The 27,479-nt window shown below is 36.8% G+C and overlaps 1 protein-coding gene across 2 annotated transcripts in view; it reads left to right on the top strand.

The window, feature by feature from the left end:
* RAPGEF2 (Rap guanine nucleotide exchange factor 2) overlaps positions 1–27,479 on the top strand; it is a 242,243-nt gene that overhangs the window by 90,249 nt on the left and 124,515 nt on the right. For both annotated transcript variants that reach the window (XM_021698714.2, XM_044912856.1), the window contains exon 4: positions 2,973–3,056. In XM_021698714.2, coding sequence (XP_021554389.1) covers positions 2,973–3,056 — 84 coding nt within the window. The remainder of the gene's footprint in view (positions 1–2,972; positions 3,057–27,479) is intronic.

The raw sequence follows: 27,479 nt of genomic DNA, 5'->3' as shown, positions 1-27,479 counted from the left end.
GATCAGTGCCAGGAAAGCCAAGTTTACAAACCTTGCACTTATTTTATCCATAATAATTTGCCTTCAAAATGGACAGATACAGAATAACTAGAAAGCCAATGAATGTTTGTTATATTCTCTATGTCACAGTTAATCTAGATCATGGTACATGATAAAAAGCTCTACAATAATTATTATTTGCATTTAATGAGCATTGTTCATTTAATCCTGGCATTCGCTCTAATAACTTGCCCAAGGCCACATAGTTAATAAGCAGTGATCTACCTTAACTTCCTGTTTTTCTAGATTTCATTTCTCTTGACCAGCCTTTTGGTGATAAAGGGAGCATTGTAAGAGCAGATTAAGTTTACATAATAATTCTTTTTTTTCTTTTTATTTCAGTGTTTTATTATTTGTTATTAAAAAAAATTTTAAGCTATGCTTGCATTTGGGAGAACACACTTTCACTTGACATAAATTAGAATTTAATAATAATTCTGTCACCTTATGCTAAGAAAGACAAAGTTTTTCCCTCAAAACTAGGTAAATGTAGATTGCAAAAGCTAATGATTAAAATCTGGAGAGAAAAGGATATGAATTATTTCTGAAGTACTGTACATTTTCATTTGAGAAATCATTTAACTTTTATGGTTTCCTTGGAGCTAAACTCTATTTGTCAGTATTGTTCCTTTACATTTTCATGAGGCCTTGCCATCGAGGACTTAGTAGTTGTGATATTAGTTAAGACTGGACTTGGGAGGAAACAATGGTCAACTGCTGATTTGTTTAGAAGCAAATAGCAAAATGAAAATGATTACGTGATAGTGATTGGTGTTTTAAATAACTATTCAGAATCATAAATAGAATTTATTGTCCTTTAAAAACTTTTGGAATCTATTTACACCTCCCGCTCATTCCCCAAAAAGGAGAGAACTTGAGCCGGCGGGGGGGGGGGGGGGGGGGGGGGGAGTGGGCGATTGATGAAGACTCCCTTGGAACACACACGTGATTCATTGTGATGTGAGACAAGTGTAGTATGCAGCTTCCTTGTACTCTTAACAGCAGTGGGGTAGGCTCTGTACTCCTTACACCACATCCACTGGCTAGAATGTGAATACAGTGGTGAGATATGAAGCTGCCACCTGAGACTATGACATAATTGTTGTGGGTTGGGGATGACTAAGCCACACAATAGGAAGAGCCTGAGTTCTCGATACCATGGAACCATCCTATCAGCCTTGGGCCTTTGTTGTTAAGGCTGTTATTATGTGTGTGTGAGAGAAATGAACTCCCTCTTGGTTAAGCCATTACTATGTTTAGCTTTTTGTTTTGTTTTAATAGTAGCTGAGCCTGTATTTTAACAAATAAATTTGGTGAACTTGACTGGATAAAATAAAATAACTTACACATGGCAAAAAGCACAAAGGATAAAGCAACAAACTGAGGAAAAAGGTATTCACAGCACGTATTTTAAAAAGGTTAATTTTTATAAAGTGTTTCCAAATTAGAAAAAGTCCCACAACTTAATAGAACGTTGGTTAAAAGTAGTAAACTGATTTCACAGAAAAAGATATGACTCATGGAAATAAGAAAAAAGATGCTCTTGTAATAATAATAAGAAAAAGAAATGAAAAAGATATACTAAGATCTCATTTTCATCAAGCAGATTGGCAAAAACCTAAAAGATTGATAAAAAGCCTTAGTGGTAGAATTCCTTATGCCCCCCAGCGGCTTACCCCTCACCTACTCTGCCTCAGCCACACCATACTCTTCCCCCTTGCTAGGCCATGTCAGCCTTTGCACAAACACTGGATCCTCCCCGCCCTTTGCCTGGAATGCGAGTTCCCTAGGAACCCAGTTGGCTGTCAGCTCCTTTGCTCAAATGTGCTCTTCTCAGCGAGACTCGTCTTCCCCAGCCATTTGAAACTATAACACCCTGCCCCCTATTTTCCTTAACCTATAGTAATTTCTTTCCCCAGAGTACTGATTTGTAATTTACCAATTTATTATTTTTCTTGTTTATTATCTGTATTGTCCCACCAGATTATAAGCTCCATAAGGGAAAAGACTTGGTGGTGGTGGGGTGGTGTTCCCCGAAGTATCCTAAACACCTAGAATAGCCCTCCTCATAAAATTGTGAAACATTTGTTAAACTAATATAACGAACTATATTATATATTAGTAAAGCTGTATGAAAGTATACAGGCAAATAAGTTGTTGAGCACCTGCGGAGGACAATTTGGCATTTATCAAAATTACAGTGTGCATGCCCTTTGACCCAACAGTCGCACTTCTGGTTACCAGTTATAGTCAATAATGTATGCACAAGGTTACTCATTGCACTTTTTATTTATTATTTTTAAATAATTGCAAATGATTAAAAACAACAGAAGTGACTGTCACTGGGGTTGCTTAAAGCAGATATGGCACATCCACAAGAAAGCTGTATTCTCATAAAAAGATCTCTAAGAGCACAAAGGAAAGCACACTATAGAGTATGCTATCTTTCCATAAAAAGAAAAAAAAGACAGTAGAGGGAGTAAGAATATATGTCTATTTTTCTGTGCATGCACATAAAGAAATTCTGAAAGACTATCCAACAAGTGTGGTAGAAAAATGTGGGAGCTTGGTAGACCAGGGAAAAGGTTGGGAAGACTGAGTTTCACTGTTTACCTCTTTATATTTTGTTTTATGAAGCAGGGGAAGTATTTTCAGTCAAAAAAATTAAAAGCTAAACCTTGGGATGGTAGGTGCAATAGGTCTAAGGAACATTTAAAACATTTAAATATACTGATGAATATCTTTAACTTATTTTTGGGATAAAAGATAATTTAAAAAATGAAATGGTATATTTATGTACTTGTTTTATGCTATTTCATCATTCTTCATGGTTCTAAAAGGAACATGGGTACTATACTTTGTGCTGTGTGTGTTTTGATTTTGTTGTTGTTGTCTTAGATAATCATCTGATTTTATTATCTTTTTTTTTCCAGTCCTGATGATATTGGGACCTGCTGGTATATACTTCTCTCTGGTTCCGTGTTCATTAAGGAATCCATGTTTCTTCCAAGAAGCAGGTATTGTATAGATATTCTGTAATAGATTATCCATGAAGCTTAAAATCCTTTTGCAGAATTGAGTTCTTTTGCAGAATTGTTCTTTTCCTGTTTCCTCTTCTGCTGACACAAAGCAGGGTAGTGTCTTGGGGCGTCTGTCTTTAAGAAAGGACTATTTGATGTTTAAACACTATTCCAATCTCTTTAACCAAGGAAAAGAACAAAAAGATGGCTGGTGACATGTCCATTTGTTATAGGAATATACATTTCAGGCTAGTTTAGGGCACATTTGTTCATCTCTTCCTCTGTAACAGGCAGTCTCATAAACATCTAAAGAGAAGCAAAGAAAGTTCGTTGAGACCACATGGGACTGGAAATAGAAAGCCAGGGACTGTCGTTGACTTCTCTGCTTCTCAGGACCACATGGTCTCCCATCCTTGCATTTGTCGGTCGACTGGCTTCTGCTTTCTAAAGCTATTAATGCCTTTCTTCCTCTGATTTTGGTTTGTATGTGCTGACTGTTGATTTATGACCTTATGTCCCTAATGATGATGTCATTTGACTATAGTGCCCATATCTTTTCTTTGGATTCTTCAGGCTACAATCTGATTGGCTGGGCTTGGGGCAGATGTGTAGTTAGTTTCAATCAGCTATGACCAAAGAGGGTTAGGACTTAACCTGTTACACATGTGGCCACCTATGTTTAAGTTCCCTGACTCAGCAGAGGGAACTCAGCCACTAACTTTTACTAGTTATTTTTTTTGCCCCAATTGTTTATTGTTTACAATTAAATATTTTTATTTTGACTAAAGTGTTTAAAATTTTAACTGATTAAGGGGCGCCTGGGTGGCTCAGTCGGTTAAGCCTCTGACTCTCGATATTGGCTCAGGTCATAATCAGGGTTGTGGGATGGAACCCCACATTGGGCTCCACACTGAGTGTGGAGCCTGCTTGGGATTCTCTCTCTGCCTCTCCCCTGCCACCTCCCCTCCGCCTTTTGTGCCCATGCACACACACTCTCTCTCTTAAAAAAAAAAAAAAAAAAAAGATAAATATCTTTATTTAAATTTACTAAATAAATATTTAAATTGACAAAACTTATTAAAGCATAATGACTCCCACCTTTCTGTAACCTAACTCTATCACAAAAATATTAAGGTATATTCTTGAGTAATTCTGAATGGGTCAGAGAGATGTTAAGAATCTATTTTAAAGATATGAACAAACTTTTATAAAACGTCAGTCAGTGAGACGGGGAGAGGTAATTTATACAGGCCTGGGTGTGCTACTAGAAGGCACTGCGATGGCCTCTGGAGGCCAGAATGTAGTGGAAGAGTGCCAGGGACACAGGGCATCTACTGAAGAACAAGCTCTGGTGCAATTCCCATGCCTCTTTTGCCCTTCTCCTTCTCCGAGATCAGACTGGCAGGCATTATTCTCTTTGGAAAATGGCCCCATGAGGGAGAGGGGCTCTATTGCCTGTTTGTCTGTTGTTCTTATAGTAGCAAGAGTTAGAGTAATGGTGTTAGCGTTGTTGGTGGTAGTAGTAGTAAGAGAAGTCGTCGTCGTCGTAGTAGTAGTAATAAAATGAGGATAGAAAAATAGCTAAGGCTTTGATAGTGCTTCCTATTTACCAGGTCACCATTTTATATGCTAAATATATGTGCATTTTATTTGCATATATATATATATATATATATGCACACACATATGTATTTAGCATATCTCTATATATGAAATCATTTAATATTGCAACTACCCTTTGAGGTAAGTATACTTATCTTCATTTTATGGCTCAGGAAACTGGCAGGAGAGGATGGTGGGTGGTTGTACCTCCTAGAGTTGTGCCCAGGAAGCCTGGAGTGTCCCTATGAACCAGCTCCTGTAGTTCTAGGAATTCTGTTTCCCAGAGCAATGGCGAATTGAATAACAACACTCTTATTCAAATACAGGACCTTCATTTTGGTCTCTTTTTGGAGACTCTAACTGTATTTCTGAACCTGGAAGAAGGTATAGGCAAATTATATTTAAACATTGTTACATTTTTAAAATTATATGGTAATTTTAATGTAAAAAGTAATAATAATTACTATATAAATTAGCAAAGATAAAGAGAAGGAAAAAATCATTTATAATCTCCTATCCAAGAAATCATTCTGTAATATTCTAGTGGTTTCCTATCTAGTCTTACATGTATGCATTCCACATACTTAAGAGCATACTTAATAAACAATTTAATATCTTATTTATTTCAGTTAAAGGATATGTGTACATATATATGTTGCCTTGTAATATTTAAAACTCTAAAAGGCTTACGCTTTATGCATCTTAATGCCTGTTTAATTGTTCAGTTATTTGAACTTTCCACAGTTAATAAACGTAAGGGTACATTTTTGATACTTTTTATTATAAATATTGCTTTAATGACTGTGATTTGAAATTTATGCATCTTAAAAGAGTACAGAGGTTAATGACTTCATTATATTGATGCAAGGTCTGTTGTGCAAACAGAATCTATAGACTGAGGTCCTAGAACAGTGAAGGAGCCTGTGATGATCTTTTTTGACTACTAGCCATAATTAGCTAGTCAAGTAACAGCTTGTTCTAACTTCTGGAAAGGGAACCTAATGTTCAGAAAACTGCTGTTCTAGAAGAAAGAGGACTTGCAGTTCAGACCTATTTTATGAACACATTGGACTCTATGTCTAATTATTTAAAAAGATGACATAAGTTACTCTTTCTCTGGCTGGATGTCAAATGCTTGCAAGCCAGTACTTTAATGGGATGAAGGAAGGAGTGGTGTTTCAGTCTGAATGACAACTAGTACTATATATAGACTATTTCTTCACATTGCACCTGTGACATTTGCTCTAAGTTGTTTGTTTCCTTTGGTGATGTTGCCTTAGGAATAGTACTGATACTGTTTTAATAAGGAGTCTCTGCTGGTGCTATGCTATAGGTTGACATTAGTGGTTCATATGTATTTCTTTCTCCAGAAAATGTTGAGGTTCGATTAGAGAATAATATGGGTGAGGTATTCGTAACAGTCTGATTTTATAAAACAACTAGTTCACAGATTATTCCTCACATTTACTGAATTTTTATCATGTTAGTCTGGAAATTGTTTATTGGTATATATAATAAGTAACCAGCTCATTCTCTTAAAAGTTTCAACTCATTTTGACAGCTAATTTACCCTGAACTGTTAGTTTTGAATCAAAGTACTTCGAAAAAATTTTTTATATTTTTAACTAATTCTCATGACATTGCTTTGACACCTGATATCATCAAGTGAGAAGGATGATATACATTGCAAAAAATTTGTCATTTGACTTCCAGATTTCATTTGCTTTATTGAATTCCTCAGTTGACATTTAGGTCAGCATTTTATGGTTTTAAAAAAGAAATTTTGTTTTCTTTTTAGATAGATAAAGGTTCTTGCGGTTGCATACCTTTACTGTGATTGTTGAAACATGAATCTTTTTCTGTGATAAAAGTTATAGCATTTATGGAGTCTATTAATTCCTTTGAGACTATCAGTGACCGCTTACTCCCATTTCAAGCAATTTAAGTTTCATAAATGTTTTTATGAGCTTTATTGTAAATCTGTTAGAAATGTATCACCTTTTGGGGCGCCTGGGTGGCTCAGTCGGTTAAGCGTCTGCCTTCGGCTCAGGTCATGATCCCAGGGTCCTGGGATCGAGTCCCGCATCGGGCTCCCTGCTCGGCGGGAAGCCCGCTTCTCCCTCTCCCACTCCCCCTGCTTGTGTTCCCTCTCTCACTGTGTCTCTCTCTGTCAAATAAATAAATAAAATCTTAAAAAAAAAAAAAAGAAATGTATCACCTTTTGAAACACTGGTATTTGTACAAGTGGCTATAATGTCATTTATAATGTTGTTACATATAATGTTGCCCTAAGATAGGGCTAAATTCTCATTTGGAGTAAAATTTGTAGTCTTGAAGCAGTGTACGATTTATAGTAATGTTTTCTTAAAGTCCTATTTAAAATAAATTCAGTTTCTTTGACCAGAAAGATGGTGAGCAAGGGTAATTTAGGAAAGCAGCAAGGGTTATTCTCATTCTCATTTAGGAAAATGTCAGAGGGGACATTTGTCACAGATGAATATAGAAACAGTGTAAACTGGATGTGTTTTCCAATCCTATAAGCAAAGCAATGGTAGTCACTGAGTTGTGCAGGTGGTGTCCACGGTAATAGTAAGTTGATCTGTTAAGACAGTGACTGGCAAAGGGTGGTGAAATATTTTGAGGAAGTAATTCCACCCCCCCCCCTCAATTTTTTGAAAGGCATCATTTGCAACAACAGTGAGGCTGGAAAGCAATGATGAAAATTGTCTTATATAAAGTTGCAGGTTTAGAAGTGGTTCTTTTTTAAAATATACTTTCAATTATGCTACATAATGGGAGGAAGATATTAATAGTGTTCATTGTCCTAATGTGATCTAAATCAGCATATTTATGAAACTTTAATAGAAATTGTTATATACTTTACATTTTCTCACTTTTAAAATTGTCCCATCCTATGAATGCTGAGACCTACTTTGTAGTAAAGTCACAATTTAATAACTTGGGTTGATATGTTGTGTTTTGGCTGCTGGCTTCTTTGAAAGGCTGAACATTTTAATGTAGATAATAAAGATAGCCTTAGACTGTGCCTCTAAACTTTCACTTGCTGTTGGATTGTTTGTTAGAAATGAAGACAGTTTACCTACATTAACTCACAGTGTTGGAATATTTTTCTAGTAGTTTATCAGTCATTTTACATTTGTTTGCAAAAAACAGAATGCTAGATATTTAAACATTATAGTTATAAAACTCTCCTTTGGGTTTATGTTGATCACAATCCTGGGAAAAAAATCACTTTATTAAAATGTTGAACATGATTTTCTCAATAGAATCAATTTTATCATAGAAGCCTCCAAGAAAGGGACTTTTAATAGAAATGATCATAGATACCATATTTAAGCATAAGTACTATTTTTATTGCTCTGATAGTTAAGAACTTCCTATATTTTTTTACATACAGAGCAATTAGTAAACAAATCTCTTCACTTTGTATCAGGGGCTGTAAGTTTGAAGGAAAAGATAAACCCAAGCTAGCCATAGTCTAGAAACTTTGAAGATGCCAAGAAATGGGTTGTAATCAAAGCTGGGGGCTGGAGGAATTGGGGACAGAAGGGTAAAATAGGTTTGGTAGAGTTTAAATTTTGAGGCATATATCCCTGTCACTTCGAATAGTAGTTGAAAGTGGCATTAAGTCCTACTGTATGGTCTCTATATGAAGTTCTGGAGTTTGCAAAAGAAGCAAAATGGTCTACTCCCTGCTGTCACGTAATTTGATATCTGGTTGGGGAGTTGAGGCTGTTTTATGTGAAACATGAAAAAATCGCCTAGGTGTCATTAGATAATACAGTGTAAATTGATGCAGCAAAGACCACACAGAATGCAAATTCCCTTCCCAGATTAGTGGTGTTTTAATGTATGTGGTAATCAAGAGTCGCTCTTAAGGAAGTGAATTTTGAGTTAAGTTTATGATTTAGATTTTTGGACAGTGGTTGCACAGGAAGTCTCGACATAGTAAAGAGCATGAGTGATGGCATAGAAATAGGATTGATACATATGCAAAAGCTTGGGTGGAGGCACAAGAATAGGATCATCTATCTAGAACAGACATGCACTTTAGGGAGTGAACTAGTTGCAAAAGCATTGGCAATGGTGGCATTAATGAGAGGTCTAGTTTACAAAGCTATGTAAGTTGGTTGGAAAGGCTAGGATTGTTGGTAACTTAGGTGTCACGTAACATTGACGAGAGGTTGGGAGAAACGCACACATCATTTATTTGTATCATGTCGGCTGTGTCCATTTACAAGTAGCGCTTCTCTTTTATTGATACCAGATGTATCCACAATTTAAAAATTAAAATTATGCTATGGTATTCTCAATAATCACATTTTAAATTAGAGCTGGCAGCTATAATGAGGCTAAGTGGGGAAACAAGACATTTAACTAATCAGTTCTGAGAGGCTAAAATACTATTCTCATTATGATTCACATGACAAACAATGAGCTACTTGAGTTTAAAAATCATGGGCTTACTTCCTGCTTGCCAGTGCTACATGATAAGTTAATTGATTGCTCTGAAACTTGCTAGTTTTTTCCAGTAATGGAAGAGGGTGAAACAATGGAAAAATGATTCTGTATTTACATGTTAGGGACTGAAAACACAACTAAATATTCCTTATTTCATATAAAGAGCTGTAGAGGATTAGAAAAATCATATTCTTGAAAGTACAAATGTGTTATAAATCATATGATGCCTTATTGGAGATGGGATATGGCTTTTAAAAAACAACTCACTGGTGAATCATGTTATGGACCTTAATCGGACATTAAATGTATCCAAATGGTATGGACATTGGACATCAAATGTATCCAAATGGTATGAAGGGAAGGTGAGGATCAGAATTCTGGAAATTGTACATTACAGGTAAGATTTACGTTCAGTTACTGGCCAAATCACAACAATGGTAGCATAGATTAAGCAAGGAAGAGAAATCATGGTTACTAAAGAAGGAATGGGAAAAAAAGAAAAGAAAAGGAAAAACTGTTTAACTCATTTTAAAACTGCCCTCATTGGGTTTTTGAAGTAATGTATTGGTTCTATATACCTTCCTTCTCACGTGAGGAAATATCAGTAACTTGTAATAGGATTAAATGACATAATACATAAGTTTTTCAGAAATTTTCTTTATAGCCAGTATTACTAAAAGTTATTTCTTTAAAAGAAAAAATTGTCTCTCCCTCCTTCCCTCCCTTCTTCCCTTTCTTCTAAGATTTTATTTAATTCATATTTGGAATATTCTAAAGTTAGTGGATGATAGAAGAATTAGTAAGGGCTAATAAGTTATAAGAACCACTTATCTCAGACATTGTCTCATACAACCCATTACCACATTATTTTGCAGGAGCAAGTGGTTGGGGCCTGTGGATGGCCAGTTAATGAAAATAGTTGGTTAGCCATGGAATCATAGAAACACGCTTTTTTTTTTTTTTTTTTAAACAGAGAGAAAGCTGGGGTGGGGGGGGGGGTTGCTGGGCAGAAGCAGAAGGAGAAGGAGAATCTTAAGCAGGCTCCACGCTCAGCTCGGAGCCTGAGGCAGGGCTCGATCTCACGACCCTGAGATCATTACCTGAGTTGAAATCAAGAGTCAGACACCTAACCGACTGAGGCACCCAAGCACCCCAGAAACATACTTCTATTTTAACTTAAAAATATTCAATTTGATCTATAAATATAAACACACACACACTTGCATATATAATTGGATTAAAATATACACATATATGCATGAGTGTGTGTGTGTGTGTGTGTATCAGGCTTATTGGACTTGACTGCGTCCTGTCAGTCTTCTACAGTTATTTTGCCTACACCTAATCCAGTGGCAGTTTTTTAAAAAACTGACGTATCTTGGGGTGCCTGGGTGGCGCAGTTGGTTAAGCATCTGACTCTTGGTTTTGGTGGAGGTCATGATCTCGGGGTCATGAGAGCAAGCCCCAAGTAGGGCTCGTGCTCAGTGTGGAGTCTGCTTGGGATTCTCTCTCCCTCTGCCCCTCCTCACTGCGCTCACGTGCTCTCTCTCTCTCAAATACATAAATAAATCTTTACAAAAACAAAACAAAACAGACATACTTTATTGAGATTGCATAAGCATTCTATTTCATAGATTAATTAAGTTAAACAGTTACCAAGAATCAGTGATAAATGTATTTTTCTTTTAAAATGTTAGCCTGTTAAACCTAATCACTACAAGGAGTAGTGTCCTAACAACTTCATATCTTAGGAGAATTGTTTGCCAAAAGGGTTATCAAAAGTGATGAGCATAATGACTAGAACTGATTTCTAGCACCAAACAGTACCGTAGGCTATTAGTTATGTCCTTTCAAGGGAGTCTTCAACTTGATGCTTAATTAGTATTAATGAGTCCTTCTATCAACCTCTGTCCTAGATTGCTTGTCTTCAGTTATATATGCGTATCCTTCTATCTTATTCAGCCTACAATTAGCATTGAGTTGCCTCTGTGTGCCTGCCCAGAATATAGTGTTGAAACACCAGGATCCTGCCTGTGTGTCACCAAAGCCAAGAGATAAAAAGTGTTTGAGAAGGTCAGCTTCTTGGGTGCTGCAGGGTGAGAATAGAGACGTGACCTTTGGATTTAGCCACTGGCAGGTCATAGGTGACCTGAGTGAACCAGTCTCACTGCATTAAGTGGTGGAGCTGGTTGGGGGGGGACAATGGGAAAATAAGAACTGGTGAAAGAGAAATTTCATTGTTACAGGAAATTTTATTGTGAAGAGGAGTGGGGAAATGGAGTGGGGGCTGGGAGTTGTTTGTGAGGTAAAGAGAGGTTTGTTTCTGTAAAACTAGAAGATGCTAGTATGTGTTTGTATGTTGATAGAAAGGATCCAGTAGAGAGGGGTAAATGGATGATACCGGAAAGAGGAGAGGTAATTGCAGAAGTGGATGAGACCCACCCACGATGGGGGAGGTGTTAGCTTTGGAAGGAGTGAAAGAGCTTCACCTTCTTTGCAAGCTGATGATAAAAGTTATATAGGTCATTGGGTAGATTTGGGAGTTCGATAGTGGGTATTTAGGAGTTTTGACAAAAGAGAGAGAAGTTGTGAAACAAAGGGAGTGTTGAGTGCCCATTTGGTATTTGTGGTCATAGGTGTGCGTGTGTGTGTGTACGTGCGTGCATGTGCGTGTTTGTGTGTATATGTGTGCGTGTGTGTGTCCTAGCTACTTTTGGCTGTTTAGGGGCAGGCATGGAGAAGGTGGGTAGTTGGGTGTCGCTGGGGTTTGTGCTTTGTCAGTGCATACAGTAAAGGGAGAGATGGAAGCAGGAGTTAAGGGTGTATTTGGAACACGCATTCCTTATGTGGATTCGCTCCAGGTCCCTTGAACTCTAGATACCATACATGGAAAGCAACAAACGCCTACGAGTGTGCTTCACTTCTTGCTTTTTCTCTCTCTAATAATGGCTTTAATAAGTAGTTTGTCACCTACTCTAGAAATTTCTGTGGGTCTCAGTTTTGACCTCTCTTTTCTCCCCTGACAATTGTTTTTCTTTTTTTTAAGCAAACACTTCAGAGTTAGAAATGACAGTATCTATCAGATCAGCAGCCTCCATCCCCACTGGCAGTGGCTTTGTTCAGGTGTCACCTGCTCTATTAAAGTAGCTCCCCATATGCCTTCAGTACTTCTCCCATAGTGTCACCATATCATTGTTCAAAGCACTGAATTTTTCTCCTTGATCCTTCACATAATGAACTTAAATGACCATCAGCTGCCAAACAGATAAAATCCAGACTTCTTAGTGATATGTTTAGGGCAGCTCAAAATGTCTCCAACCTACATTATTCCTTCTACCCTCTCCAGACACCCAAGCCGATCATTGTGGTCTGAGCATACCTTTGCCAGGCTGTTCTCCCTGTCTGGAATGTCCATCTCATTGTGGCTACCTTCACTCCCACTTCTCCTCATCTGCTGGTGAAAACAGCATGTTTTCTTCTCTGGGAGTCCTACCTTTGTATTCCTGTAGGGATTAATCATTCCCTGTCCATACTCAACTATAAGATTTTTTGAAGGGCATGGGCTGTGTTATTCATCTTTGCTTTCCCAGTGCCTAGCACATCGCAGCCCTTTCATAAATATTTGTTGAATCATATTGGCTCAGGATTATATTTTTAACTTGCCCTTTAAGAGTTTAACAATATTATGCTAAGATCCTCCCTTTTAGAAATAACTTTTCAATAACCTATGACGTATTGAAAGTCTGGTTAGTACCGAAACGAAAAGTCTGGGAAAAGAAGGAGGCTGCAACACGATGGAAGGAGGGAGGCTGGGGATGCTCATGAGAGGTTGGTTCTGGCCAGTTTGTGCAGGAGTGTAGAAGGAGGGGGAGAAGGGCAAATGGTGTCTTGTTGAATATCGTTTTGCTTACTGCATTAGTTACAATTAATTTTGGTTATATAAAACAATTGCATAAACACAGCAAGAACTACTTTTTTTTGTCACACAAAAGAACCCTAAAGGTAGATGGTCCATGATGGTCTGGTGGCTCCACAATGTGAAAAGGTTACAGGCTTTCACCCTTCTTCTCTACTTGCTTACACATACCTGCCGATTTCAGCATTGGTTCATACCGGAGGATGGCTGCTGAATGCTAGCCGTCATTTCTGCAGTGGGAGCTAGACGCAGGAGGAAAGGCAGAAGAACAAAAAAGTTAACTTCCATCCCCATCAGATTCCTTGAAACTACGTTTCTTTTTAGATCATGTTGTCCAGAGGTACTTACATGGCCACTTCAGGTTACTCAGGAGTCTAAGACAAGTAGTCTTTTATTTTGCTATGTAATGTGCCCGCTAAAAATAATAATATAAAAATATCCTTCTGAGGAGAAGGAGGAGAGTGGATATTGGAGTGGGCCATCAGCAGTCTCTGCTACATTTGCTTTTTAGTTTCCCTTCACATTCTCTTAGTTTGTTCATTATTTTTCGTTGCCAGATCATTCTTTCCCTCAGCCCTAGGATCATACTCTTCTTCAGCTTATTCATGCCGCTTCAGGGCTTACATCATCTATAATTTCTACTTGTCATATCTAAAGTTGACTTAGTCCAGGTATTCCCATGACACACACATATAAGGTAAAGATATATAGTAAAGATTTTTAAGGAAATGCTGGATAGGGTTCCAAATAAGGCAAATAAAATGAAGAAACAAATGTGAGCTCGGTTTGACCACAGCTGGTAATATTGAGGGGAGAGTTTAGTTTCACTTGATACAAATATATCCTGTGTTAAATTTGAAATAAGGTAGATGTCTAAATTAAAGGAATAGAGTAGATACGTAAAAGATACAATGGACTGTATTAAAATGTTCCCCTTCAGGTATTAGTGGTACTTTCTGCTTCAAGATGAAGCATCTTCATTCTGGAAAGCTAACATGATTTTGAGCACTTTTCAGAACAACCCTACCCCTTTTTAAATCATATTCTGATGGGATACCTGACGCACAGAGCAAAACTATTCTCTAGAGAAGGAGTTTAGTTGCTGGATCAAGTTGGGAATTTGGTTGCTATAACTACAACCTCACAGTTAAAAGCACAGGCTTTCATAGTCCTTGGAAAGTTGGCATTGGTAGTGTCTTAACAACGTAAGTGGCCTTAAAGAGAAGGACTCTGATGTTTTCGTTTGTAGGATAACTGATATGATATCCCAGGTCATCTGATGCTTGACATCTTCTAGTCAGGGAATTTGTCATTTGTGATCCTTGGTGTAAATGAGTGTGTGAGAGTTCACCCTAGATGTTCTATGTAGTGATGTTTGGAGTTCTCTTGCAAAAGTAAATATTGTATTTCATAAAGGTTTTAAAGTCTGATGTGTGTGTCAATGAAATACAATATTTTTCTCTGTAAAAAGCAGGATTTGCTTATCTTTTGCTAAGTGTGATGGAACTCACGACCCCCTATTTGTGTTATTTGGGGTGGCGGGCGCTTGGTTTAGAGGAATGGGTGAATTACCATTTCACCTGTATGCATTCAAAGTGTCTTAAAATATGTAGCAACTAAAATTTTTTTTTTTTAAAGAAGCATACTTTCAGTATTGTAAATAGTAAATAGAAAATAGGAGTAAACATTAAATAGGAGTAAGAATGTTATTACTAAGAGAAAGATTGCTATACGAAACAAATTATACTTGGTGAAATTAGAGTATATTTATTAATATAAAGGTTTCTAATTAATCATAGTTCAGGGACCCTTTATTTCATTTCACTATGAGTTAAATTATATATACGTACATATATGTATAAAAGGCAACAATCATATATTTGAATGTTAAAGAAAATGACTTTATATTATGTACTGCACTTGATTTTTTCAGTGTACTGGAAATTGTTTAAAAGTACCTCAAGAATTAAGATAGTTGAAATAAAGTAATAGCTTAGATGTGTATTACCATCTTTATATTAGAATTTAAATTAATGTAATGTGTGCTTAAAAATTACCTTCTATATTTATTACTGATGAGAATATTGAACTGTAAGTTGAAAATATGAAAACACTTTTATTTCGTTAGGTGTTTCTTACTTTGTCACTTATCTATGGCTTTATAGAGGTTACGTGTTTTTTGCAATGAAGTATAAAATATAATTTCTGGTATTGCATGTTCATATGTTATAGATCTATATAAACATTAAGTAACTGTATTTTCCTAGTTATACGTTCATATAAATCTTTTCTAGTCCTACTACACTTCAAGATTATTTTTACTTTGTCTTTTATTGATGACTTATTCTGTTTTATAGCTATAAACTGCTCATTTTATCAGCTTTATTAAGATAATGTTTGTTTCTTAATTTAAACATTTTCAGATAATTTAAAATATTGAGGCAATGGTCAAAATCTGTCACTTTCCTCTGTTTTATTTTTATTATTTTTTGCTTTATTAAGATGAATCTAGAAAACCATCATTAAGTATACTTTAGTTTTACAAGTAGGAAAAACTTCATTCTAAATCATATATAATACACAATATATCTATATCTATACCTGTACATGTATATGTATATATATATATATATATATATATATATCTCTCTCAGAGGTCTGCTGCTGCCAAGATGATTTATATAGTCTAAAGTAATGATTACTTAATTGTTATTCTGGATCTTGAAACCATTTCAGTTTACCACTTTGTCACCTGATCTGATTTTAACATGATTTCAGAAACAGAATGAAGAGTTATCTGTGAGTAGGGTCTTCTAGGTTTTATAATCATTATCTCATTTAAGTGAACTTTTTTAATTGAAGTATGATTGACATATATTAAGTGAACTATATTTTAAAGATTTATTTATTTATTCGAGAGAGAGAGGGCCCAAGAGTGGGAGGGTGGGGGCAGAGGGAGAGGAAGAAAGAGAATCTCAGGCAGACTCCCCGCTGAGCGCAGAACCCTATACAGGGGCTTGATCCCACAACCCCAAGATCATGACCTGAGTCGGATGATTAACTGACTGACTGAGCCACCCAGGCGCCCCTATTAAGTGAACTTTTAAAAACCTTTGTATATAGTTAATTTTGTGTATGGAAACATCACTGTGGCTAAAGCAGGGATTTTTTTCCTTGATTATCTATGTCAGAGTCTAAAGTAATTATAGTTTTTCAATATAGTAGAGAAGAACAGGCTGCTAACTACGTAGCCCAAGAAGTATGAGTTTAATTTTTCCAAAGAATGTGCTTATGGGATGATAAGTAGAAAGGACATTGGATTATGGTTAGCAGATAACATGGGGCAAGATTATGAAAGGTAATTGACCAAGGCAGAGGTTTCTAAACTGGGCTAGTTAGTAGATTCACCTGACTTGGGAGGGTAAAATAGAGGCCCAGGCCTTAGAGATTTTTATTCATTACAATCGAGATTGGACCATATGCTCTCATTTTCAAAGTTTACAAGCAGGTGGTCAGTCAGATTTGAACTGAAAGGCTGGGCTAATGACTATGAAACTGATGTGTAACCACTGAAGTTTAAAGATCAGTAGAATGAGAAGGTCATGGAAGATTTGACAAAGCTGGGACCAAGACAGGAACCCTATCTCAGTGGCCTTGGTGTGCCAAAGCTAAGGGCCTATTATTTTCAGGAAAATAGAAGTTAGTGGGTCACATGTCAGTGTAATTTAGGACTAATTGACGGAATTTAGAGACTGAAATTACAGGTGAGGGAAAAGATGGAATAAAAGAGTTTCCAGTGCTTTGAACTTGCATGTCTGTGTGTGTAGTGTGCATGTAGTGTGATGCCTTTGCCAGCTAAACCAAATCTGGAAGGAATGAAGTGGTGGATATCAGAGTTGAAATGAATATATTGGGTATTAGGCATGTTGTGGCACATGCTTTGACAGACAGGGGGACTACAGGAGGTATGAAGAGAACTAGGCATTGAGTCACCTGAAACACTTTGGAGATAGAGTAGTGTAGGTTGGAAAGGTAGGTAAATAGGAAGAATACAGAAGCAAAAATGAGATGCTTATAAGGTCAGAAGGCTATAGGGACAGACTTTGACAACTAAAATTTTGCTGCTCATTTCCGTGCAAAATCATCTCATGGCCTGTTTTAAGCAAACCATGCAATATGTTGCCAATTCTCATATAAAGTGGATGCCAGATTTCATAAATTCTATTGATTTTTTTTTTTTTTATGAGAGAGAGAGCATGTGCTCGAGAGAGAGTGCAGGGGTTTGGGTAGGGGCAGAGGGAGAAAGAAAATCTTAAGCAGGCTCCACACCCAGCTCGGAGCCTGACCTGGGGCTTGATCTCATGACCCTGAGATCATGACCTGAGCTGAAATCAAGAGTTGGACGCTTAACCAACTGAATCACCCAGTCACCTGCATTCTATTGAATTTTGTAAGCAAGGTAGTATTAATCTTTTGCAAAACATAATTTGAAAATGGTAGTTTGAGTTCCTTCCAATTTTTTACTTCTCTCAACATTCATGAACATCTGTTTGTGTGGACATATGTTTTTATTACTTTTTGAAAATTTAGTAGAATTGCTGGATTATATGGTAAATATATGTTTAGCTGTGTAAAGAACTGCCACAGTGTTGTCCATAATGGCTGTAACATTTTTCATTCTCAACATGTTATGGAAAATTCTGGGTGTTCTACATCTTCTCTAACCCCTGGTATTGTCAGTGTTTTTAATTTTAGCCACTCTAGTGGATATATGCTGATAATCTCACTGTGGCTTTATTATGCATTTCTCTGAAGACCAGTGTTGTTGAGAATATTTTCATATATTTTCATATGCTTATTGGCTACTCATATGCCTTTTCTGGTGAAATGTTAGTTCACCCATTTAAAACAATTTTTTTTATTATTTATTTATTTATTTTTATTTATTTATCTGAGAGAGAGAATGGGAGACAGAGAGCATGAGAGGGAGGAGGGTCAGAGGGAGAAGCAGACTCCCTGCTGAGCAGGGAGCCCGATGCGGGACTCGATCCCGGGACTCCAGGATCATGACCTGAGCCGAAGGCAGTTGCTTAACCAACTGAGCCACCCAGGCGCCCTAAAACAATTTTTTTAAAATTGGATTTTGCCCACCAAAAAGGTCTATTTCTGTAATCTGTCTTCTGTTCTATTGATCTACTAGCCAGTTCTTATTTTTTTTTAAAGATTTATTTATTTGGGTGCCTGGGTGGCTCAGTTGGTTAAGCGACTGCCTTCGGCTCAGGTCATGATCCTGGAGTCCCGGGATCGAGTCCCGCATCGGGCTCCCTGCTCGGCAGGGGGTCTGCTTCTCCCTCTGCCCTCTTCCCTCTCGTGCTCTCTGTCTCTCATTCTCTCTCTCTCAAATAAATAAATAAAATCTTTAAAAAAAAATGGGGATTAACATAAGAATAAAAAAATTTAAAGATTTATTTATTTTTTAAAGAGAGAGAAAGAGCGAGCGTGGGTGGGGAGGGAAAGAGAGAGAAGAGAGAGAGAGAATTTAAAGCAGACTCCCTGCTGAGGGTGGAGCCCGAGGCAGGGCTCTATCTCACGACCCTGAAATCATGATCTGAGCTGAAATCAAGAGTTGGAACACTTAACCAGCCGAGCCACCCAGGTGCCCTCATCTACATGTCAGTTCTTATACCAATACCACATTGTCTTCAATTGAGTAGCTTTTATAGTAGCTTTTGAAATCACGTAGTATAAATCCCCAGCTTTGTTCTTTATCAAAATTGTTTTAGCTCTTTTATATCTTCACTTTTTCATATAAATTTTAAAATCAGCTGGTCAGTGTCAAATGTTTGTTAGGATTTGATTAGATTTGAACTGAATCTATAGATCAGTTTGGGAAGATTTATTCTCAGCAATATCGAGCCATCCACACCATGAACATGGTATAGTTCATAATTTATTTACATCTTCTATTATTTCCCTTCACATGGTTAAGTATCCTTTTGTAATTTTTAGTGTACAGGCCATGTACATCCTTCATTAAATTTATTCCTAAGTGTTTTATTTTTGATGATAAGTAGTAGGTTTTTACTACTTTGGTCTATAAGGGGAGATCTGAAACAGATTAATCAATATTGCCAGGATTGTCTCCTTATTGGTAGAATTAGAACAAGTACTTATAAAACAAGGTAAAACAAAATAAATATGGTTTATGAGAGATGTCCACATTTTATTCAGATGAATTAAATTAGTTGACATTTTATTACTTGATATCTTTGTAAGAATTTACATATAGGTTTGAGTTTATGCTTTTCATTTCTTGTAAATGTGTTTTTTTAACTTCTAAGAATTTTATGAATATGATATTACTCAAGTGACCTGTGTTTTGGGGTCCTGTCTTACAAGGACATACCTACTACTTCAACTTCATTTATGGTATATGCCAGATTTGGGGGAGCTTGGTGGCTAGGTTTTGGTGCCATTCATGTAAGCCTTTAAAGAATATCAGCTGCATGGTTGAGACCTTGTTTGATTTTTGAGAACCATTCAGTTTCTTCCTGGTGAAGGGCCAATCTGAATCATTCATACGAATTCATCTACCATTTTTCTCATTAACAAGTTGCATAGATCTGTTTGGTTATTTCTTAGTGCAATTGTTTATTTTACCTGTTTAATGAATTCTACGAAAATTAGGTCATTTTTAAATAAGATGTTAGAGCAAAGCGTCTTTGTCTCTACATGATGAGCTTTGCAGGATGAAATGGTGACCATTTAATAGAAGCATTTTGGATAAGACATGTGTCTATATGTTGAAGGGGAAAGCTGTTATGGACCATAACTTTTATACAAACTGATCAGCTGCCTTCTGTGTACAAAGCACTGTGATCAGCAGAGACCTGTTTGTGCCACTGTTTAGACTGATAGCAGCAGATCAATTTAGCTGAGCTGTTCTGTAGCAGTTCGGTCACGAGGACATGGACACACCAAAGTGTAGTCATCATCACACCACTGTCCTTTGCTGGTTTAGATTGTGGCAAGAGAGAAAAACTGCTTGCTCTCCACCCCAGTACAGCTGAGGTAAGATCCACCTTTTTTCTCTTGAAGGGATAAGCAGGACCAAAAGCAGCCTCTTTCAACTTTTCCCACATTGCTTTGATTTAAATTTATGCTAGTTTTTCCCATGATAATCCCTCAAGTCAGGTACACAATTCAGCCTCCCTTTGGTGGAGAGCATGTGTGTAGTACAGCTTAGATAAATTCTAATAACAAAATTGGTGCTGCTGAGCACATCTAAGCATTTGACCTTGAAGACTCCTAGGAGAGCAGACATTGCAGATTTCCCTACTTGCCCTTGACTTACAAGAGAGTAGATAATGAATTAATAGAAATTGATAAAGAGCGTCTGTCAGGCAGCCGCTGAGGTCATGAGGCTGGTATGCGGAAACAGTGCCCATACAACATGCGTAACGCATAACTGCAGCCAGGAGGGGTGGGTGGGTCATCGAAGCAGGAAATTCGCCTTCAGAAGGAATGTTGGCTTTCTGCACAAGCTACAGCCGCATGGACTCACGGAGAGAAAACACACAGGGAAATGGGGAGTGCTCACTGCTGCAGAGGAAAGAGCTCCTATAGAAGGTGGCAGTGCTCTGGCTGTTACTGGTGCTTCAAAGATATGATGAAGACAGTGCAGGTTAGATTTTTTTATTTTTAAATGAATTAAAATGTTAATAGTACTGATAGCAAATGTTTAGTACTTCTCCCGTCGCTGAGTAGACAACAGGCTGCTGAGGAATGGACAGAGAGGAGAAGACACAGCTTATGAGGCCTTCGCTTGTAATTTTTTTCTTGTTGCTCTATTTTAAGCAAAGGTTAAATGTTGAGATTTGCTGTGGAGAAGTCCGCCCCCGTTACTTTGTGCAGGGTGATGATTGTTAAAACATTTCTAAATGAACCTCGGAAGAAATTTAGAGACTCTTAAGTGTGTATGTAGTTTTCCCAAATAGTTACTTCTGAAATATGAGCTTGTTAAAGGCCATGCTTTAGAAACAATTTGTAGTTTACACACACATGTAACTTATATGTATACTTGGTGTGTATATGTTTTTGTTTTAAATAGCTGTTACCTTTTTTTTTTTCCTTTTGGTTAAACTAATGAGTGAGGACAAAATATTTAAGAAGATTAAATGCATTTTTATGGTAAATTTTTCAGTGCAGTTTAGTAACTACTTAGAAATAGGTATGAAAAATTGATATCTTGGAGTATTACATTTTAAATCATTTTATAGATTGGGATTGCCCACCAGTATAATCTCAGTTTGATTGCTGTGTATTCCCTCGCTGGGTATAGCCTGACATGAATAAGTTTACATTCCAATACTGAGGAATTGCATTCCACTGAGTAGTTCTGACGTACAACAAGAATGTGGAGGCCCATACAAAGGGCAAGTTTAGGGACACTGTTAGAAGAAGCTTCTGTATTCAGCAACTGCCTTTCGTGGAAACTTAGACTGGTGGAAAGTGCGCTTGATTCAACTTGGGTGGGGAAAATGTGGTCACAGCAAGTTAAGACAGGACGGCCTTACCAGAGTAAGATCCCTCAATAGCCTGTCTGGTGTATTATTACCAAAGGTATTTATGAAAACTAGGTAAGCCTTTATATTTTCTATAATTTTTTTTAAAGATTTTATTTATTCATTTGACAGAGATAGATACAGTGAGAGAGGGAACACAAGCAGGGAGAGTGGGAGAGGGAGAAGCAGGCTTCCCACGGAGCGGGGAGCCCGATGCGGGGTTCGATCCCAGGACCCTGGGACCACGACCTGAGCTGAAGGCAGACGCTTAACGACTGAGCCACCCAGGCGCCCCAAGCCTTTATATTTTCAACCATTTGTGCTTTCTGGTTGTGAGTCTTGAACTTGAAAGAAAGTTTATAAAGCTATTAAAATTTTCTCTATTTTACATTATGTAGAAGACGAATTACTTATAGTAATTTTTTGTCTGCGTATTTTTAGTACTATAAAGTCATTGCATTTTGCACCTGTAAAGGTACTGAAGTTAGCTTATTTCAATTTTAGAACAATTTGTAATTCTTAATTTTAAATTTGTTCTGTACAGAAACTTAATGGGAATGAAAATCAGGATTGTTAAACTGTTTTGGGAGCAACCATTCATAAATTAGTTATACTTAGGGAACATGAGCATTTAGGAATAATCTGCTTGTTATGCTGTAAGTGGTCTTTTCCATAATCATTTGTGTGAGCTTAACTTTTTTTTTCTTTTTAATAGCTCAGAGAACCAATAGATTGACCAAAAGTGAACCTGCATCACTTTTAGTTGTCATCTTTGGTTATTTAATGTAAGATTATAAGGACATTCTGAAATTACATTGAGGTTAACAGTTGAAAGCCAAACTGTACAGAATATTCATACAGAACAGTTTTAGAAGAATTTAAAATAGGTGGGAGTAATTAAATTTTCACACTGCGTAGAACCGGAAGACTATCAGCATTCTTAAAACACACATAGCGTACTTCTTCCTATCTCCCTATCTCTTTCTTTCTGACTTCATGGCCTCTTGTGAAAGGCTGGTATCTAGTATAGAAAGGGCTAACAAGTTTTTAAGTATTCAGGCCAAGTCTTACTGATAACTGTTACCCACATCTTTCTTGATTTTGAAAATTATTATGCATTTGTATTCATATTTATGTATATACACAGAAGGACTGAAATTATCAGAAGATAGAAATTTTTAAAAATAATTTAATTCAAAGTTTAAAAATATGCTACGTGACTTTAAAAAATTAAGTTTAAACTTTAAAAATGTCATTGTTTATCGTGGTGTGTGGTATTACGAGTGCCATTTCAAAGAAGCAGATGTTCTACTAGTTGAAGTTCTGGCAGCAGCTGCCTGCAGAAGCTTGGTTTTTATAGATTGGACATTCAAATCTTTGACTATTCCAGGGTAACCCTCAAACTCTTGATGGTCTTTTGTAATTTTGCTGAATTTGAATTGCCTTCTGAATTACAAGAGCTGATTTGTCTTTTTCTCACTCAACTAGGCAGTGAGTGAGCCTAGCCAGCCTCTGAGAATCTACCTTTTAACAAAGCTCTGCTCTCCATTGGTTATCGGGTTTGTGCTTTATGGGTAAATGTGATACACTGTTGCAATATTCCTGAGGCGGTCTGGTAATTATTCCTCATAAATGTCAAGCTTACCAAAGACTAGATTTCAAGTTATGGAATGCGGAAGGGGGGGCTATAGCAGAAAGCAAGAGAGAGGGTAAGGTCCGTGTAGGAGGACAGAATCCTGTTATCATGGAATCTGATTGTCCTTTCAGGCATCTCATTTAACCTTCCCTCAGATAGGTTGGCTTAGTTTCTTCAATTGTGAAAGGAAAATTGAACTGGAGAGACAGTTCTTATGGGGAAAGTAGGAATGCACTGGTCACATATTATAATCATTTGGGGGCCTTTTTCTAAATACAAATGTTTGAGGACCTTTGACTGTAGTAGCTTAGGTTATGGCATACTTTCAGCTTTAAAACTGAAGAAAAAAATGCCAAGAGGCCCTGTACAATATGATTTTCTAAGTTTTTTTCTCAACTCTGAAGTTCTACAAATCTGTTTTGGTTTTGAGATGCAACTGTAGGAAACAAATATGACATTCTTTTTGTTAAAACTCATGGCACTTACTATTCTGTCTGTATTTACAACTTCCTGTGTACTCATCTTTTTTAGAAGATACATACGTTCTTACATACAACCTGTGTAAGAAGAGGGACTGTATTTAGTTAGCTCTGTATTGATAATAGAGTTTATATATAGATTCTGTTGTATGTGTCCAGTGAGTATGTGGAAGAGGAATGGGAAGCCGAATTGTGGAGATGGGGCTAGCATGGCAGTACCCTCTAATTTATGGCCAGGGATAAAATAAAAATGGGATTAATATTAGGTGAAAGAAAAATGTAGGTATAATTGACTTTTCAAAAATATTTTAGTAATATTTGTTTACCTTTTCCCCATTTCTTACTGGTTCAACTTTTACCCACAACTTCTCTCACTTCATTGCTAATTAACATAGAAAAGAGATGGGTTTGAGGCTTGTCAGTGGTATAATTCTGTCATCAAAGTGAACTCTTTCTTTGTCCCTAAGATTTGCTGTTATTTGGTCAAAGTGGTAGTGTTCCCACTTTTTGTTATTCAGGCCCTGAATTTTTGCCAAGAAAGTCAACCTCTTTATCTTTATATAAGATATGCCATTCTCCCTGCTCGGCAGGGAGCCTGCTTCTCCCTCTGACCTTCCCCCCTCTCATGTGCTGTCTCTCTCATTCTCTCTGTCTCAGATATATAAATAAAATCTTAAAAAAAAAAAAGATATGCCATTTTAATTATTTTTTAAAGTTTATTTGCTTATTTTTTTTAATAATCTCTACACTCAATGTGAGGTTTGAACTCACTACCCTGAGATCAAGAGTCCCATGCTCTTCCTACTGAGCCAGCCAGGCACCCCTGCCATTTTAACTATCTAAGCTGTATGATTCAGTGGCATTAATTACAATCACACTTGTGCAACCATGACTGCTACCTGTTTCCAAAGTTTATGTTCCATGGCTCCAAACAGAAACTCTAACCATTAAGCATTCCTATAACCCCCAATAATCTGTAGTCTACTTTCTGTTCTTATAAATTTGCCTGTTCTATATATTTCTTTTCTTTTCTTTTCTTTTTTAAGATTTTTTATTTATTTGAGAGAGAGAAAATGAGAGACAGAGAGCACGAGAGGGAAGAGTATCAGAGGGAAAAGCAGACCCCCTGCTGAGCAGGGAGCCCAATGTGGGACTCGATCCTGGGACTCCAGGGTCATGACCTGAGCTGAAGGCAGTCACTTAACCAACTGAGCCACCCAGGCGCCCTCTATATATTTCTTATAAGTAGAATCTTATATTTGTCATTTTGTGACTGGCTTACTGCGTTTAGCAGAATGTTCTCAAGGCTGATCCAGGCTGTAGCATGTATCAGAGCTTCAGTCCTTTCTGTGGCTCCCAATGTATGTATTTATCACATTTTGTTTAAATATTAATCTGTTGATGAACACTTGTGTTGTTTCCACCTTTTGGCTCTTGTGCATAATGCTGTAGTCAACTTTGATGTACAAATATCCCTTTGAGTCCTTGTTTTCAGTACTATTGAGTATTTAGCTAGGAGTGGGATTGCTGGGTCATATGGTTACTCTGTATAGCTTTTTGATGAAGCACCAACCTGTTTTCTGCAGTGACTGCACCACTTTATACTCCCACCAGCAAAATAACAAGGGTTCCAAGTTCTCTATCCTCTTTAACACTTGCTATATATATTTTTAATTATAACCATCTTAGTATCTCACATCTAGTATCAGGTGTGAAATGGTATCTCATTGTGGTTTTGATTTGCTTTTCTTTAATGACTCAGGATGTTGATCGGTTTTCCATGTGTTTATTGGCCATTTGTGTACCTTCTTTGGAGAAAGGTCTATTCAAGTACTTGGCTCATTTTTTAATTAGGTGGTTTGTCTTTTTGTTGTTGAATTGTGGGAATTCTTTATATATTCTGAATATTAAACACTTCTCAGATGTATGATTTGCAAATATTTCCTTCCGTTCTGTAGATTTTCTTTTCAGCTTCTTGATAATGTCCTTTGATGCACGGGGGTTTTTAATTTTGAAGAAGTCCAATTTATCTATTTTTTCTTTCGCCGCTTGTGTGTTTAGTGTCATATCTAAGAATCTCATTGCCAAACCATAAAACAGACTGAACTGTAGAGAACAAAGTGAGGGTTGCTGGGGAGGAGGGGGGTGGGAGGGAGATGGTGAATGGGTTAAACAGGCGATGGGGATTAGGAAGGCACTTGTTGTGAGGAGCACTGGATGTGGTATGTAAGTGATGAATCACTAAATCCTACACCTGAAACTAATATTACACTGTATGTTAACGAAGTGGAATTTAATAAAAACTTGGAAGAGAAAACCAAAAGAATCCATTACCAGATCCAATGTCATGAAGATTTATCCCAGTTTTTTCCCTAAGAGTTTTGTGGTTTGGGCTTTTTTATTTAGGTCAGTGATCATTTTCAGTTAATATTTGTATGTGGTGAGAGGTAAGGTCCAACTTCTTTTTTTTTTTTTTCCTTCAATATGGCAATATGATTGTCCTGGCACATTGTTCTTTCCCCATTGACTGAACTTGGCACCCTTGTCAAAATTTGGTTAGATTTGTGGGTTTATTTCTGGACTCTCAATTCTATTTCATTGATTTATACATCTGTCCTTATGCTTGTACCACACTGTTTTGATTACTGTAGCTTTGAGGTAAGTTTTGAAATCAAAAGTGTGAGTCCTTCAACTTTGTTCAAGACTGTCTTGGCTAAGTAGGTCCCTTGGGATTTTATATGAATTTGAAGATTGGCTTTTCCATTTCTGCAAAAAAAGCTGTTGGGATTTTGATAGGGACTGCATTGAATCTGTAGAGTACTTTGTGTAGTCTCTTATAAGACTTAATGATAAAAAAATGCATTTGGTAGGACTAATTGTCCATTTCTGAAGTGGCACCAAGGAATATTTGGAGCAGAGTATAGTCACATAGCTTGGAAATAATCCTTACCTATCTCTGACTTCCCTTTCTTCCTTCCCTCTCTCCCTCTCTCCCTTTCTCTTTCTCTCTTTCTCTGACTTCTTAAAACCCTTAAGGATTGTAGGTATGTTTAAGTTGCCCGCATTCTTATTTAATTTGTATCACTCATAAATTTTCTTAAATCATGATTTTAAAATCTTAAATGCTACTAAGTTTCAGCTGCTATTAATAAGACTGAAGAAGCGTTCTTTTAATTTGTGCCCCTGATCTTACAGAAAGCCCTTTGGAATTCCTTAATTTTTTTATTGGAAACTTTTCAGTTCTGTGTTTTTCCCCTTAGAAACTTGTCTAGGGCAGTGCTATTTCATAGATTCTGCATGGTTTTCTCTAAGAGTAGGTTTAGTCATTTTCATTTTTTATTACTTCCTGGTGTGTTTATCATTTTGAGGTGTGTTTTGTGTATTATTTATTCTTTATTATGTCAGCAGCCTACTGTGCTAAACTTTAAAGACTTCTAGTTTTCATTTATGTCTTTTAGCTAAAATGTGAGAACCCCTTATTGTTTAATTTCATATTAAATGGTGTGTGCATTTGATCACTTTTCACATTGGATATTTCATTGTGTAGGCTGGATCCTCTATGTACTGCTTTTTTGCACTCACATAAATCTTAGTGAAATGTGTTGTACTTTATTCTTACTGGCTTTGTTTTGTGCTTTACTATCTAAACATCTATATGTCATTTGCAAACTTGAAGATTTCTCTCCATTTCTTTCTACTAAATCATCTAAAATATTTTAAAGAATTGATCTTAATATCACC

Source organism: Neomonachus schauinslandi, chromosome 2, assembly GCF_002201575.2.
Source record: "Neomonachus schauinslandi chromosome 2, ASM220157v2, whole genome shotgun sequence".
NCBI lineage: Eukaryota > Metazoa > Chordata > Mammalia > Carnivora > Phocidae > Neomonachus > Neomonachus schauinslandi.
Note: the sequence above shows the minus strand (reverse complement) of the source record. Positions and strands in the feature narration are given on the sequence as shown.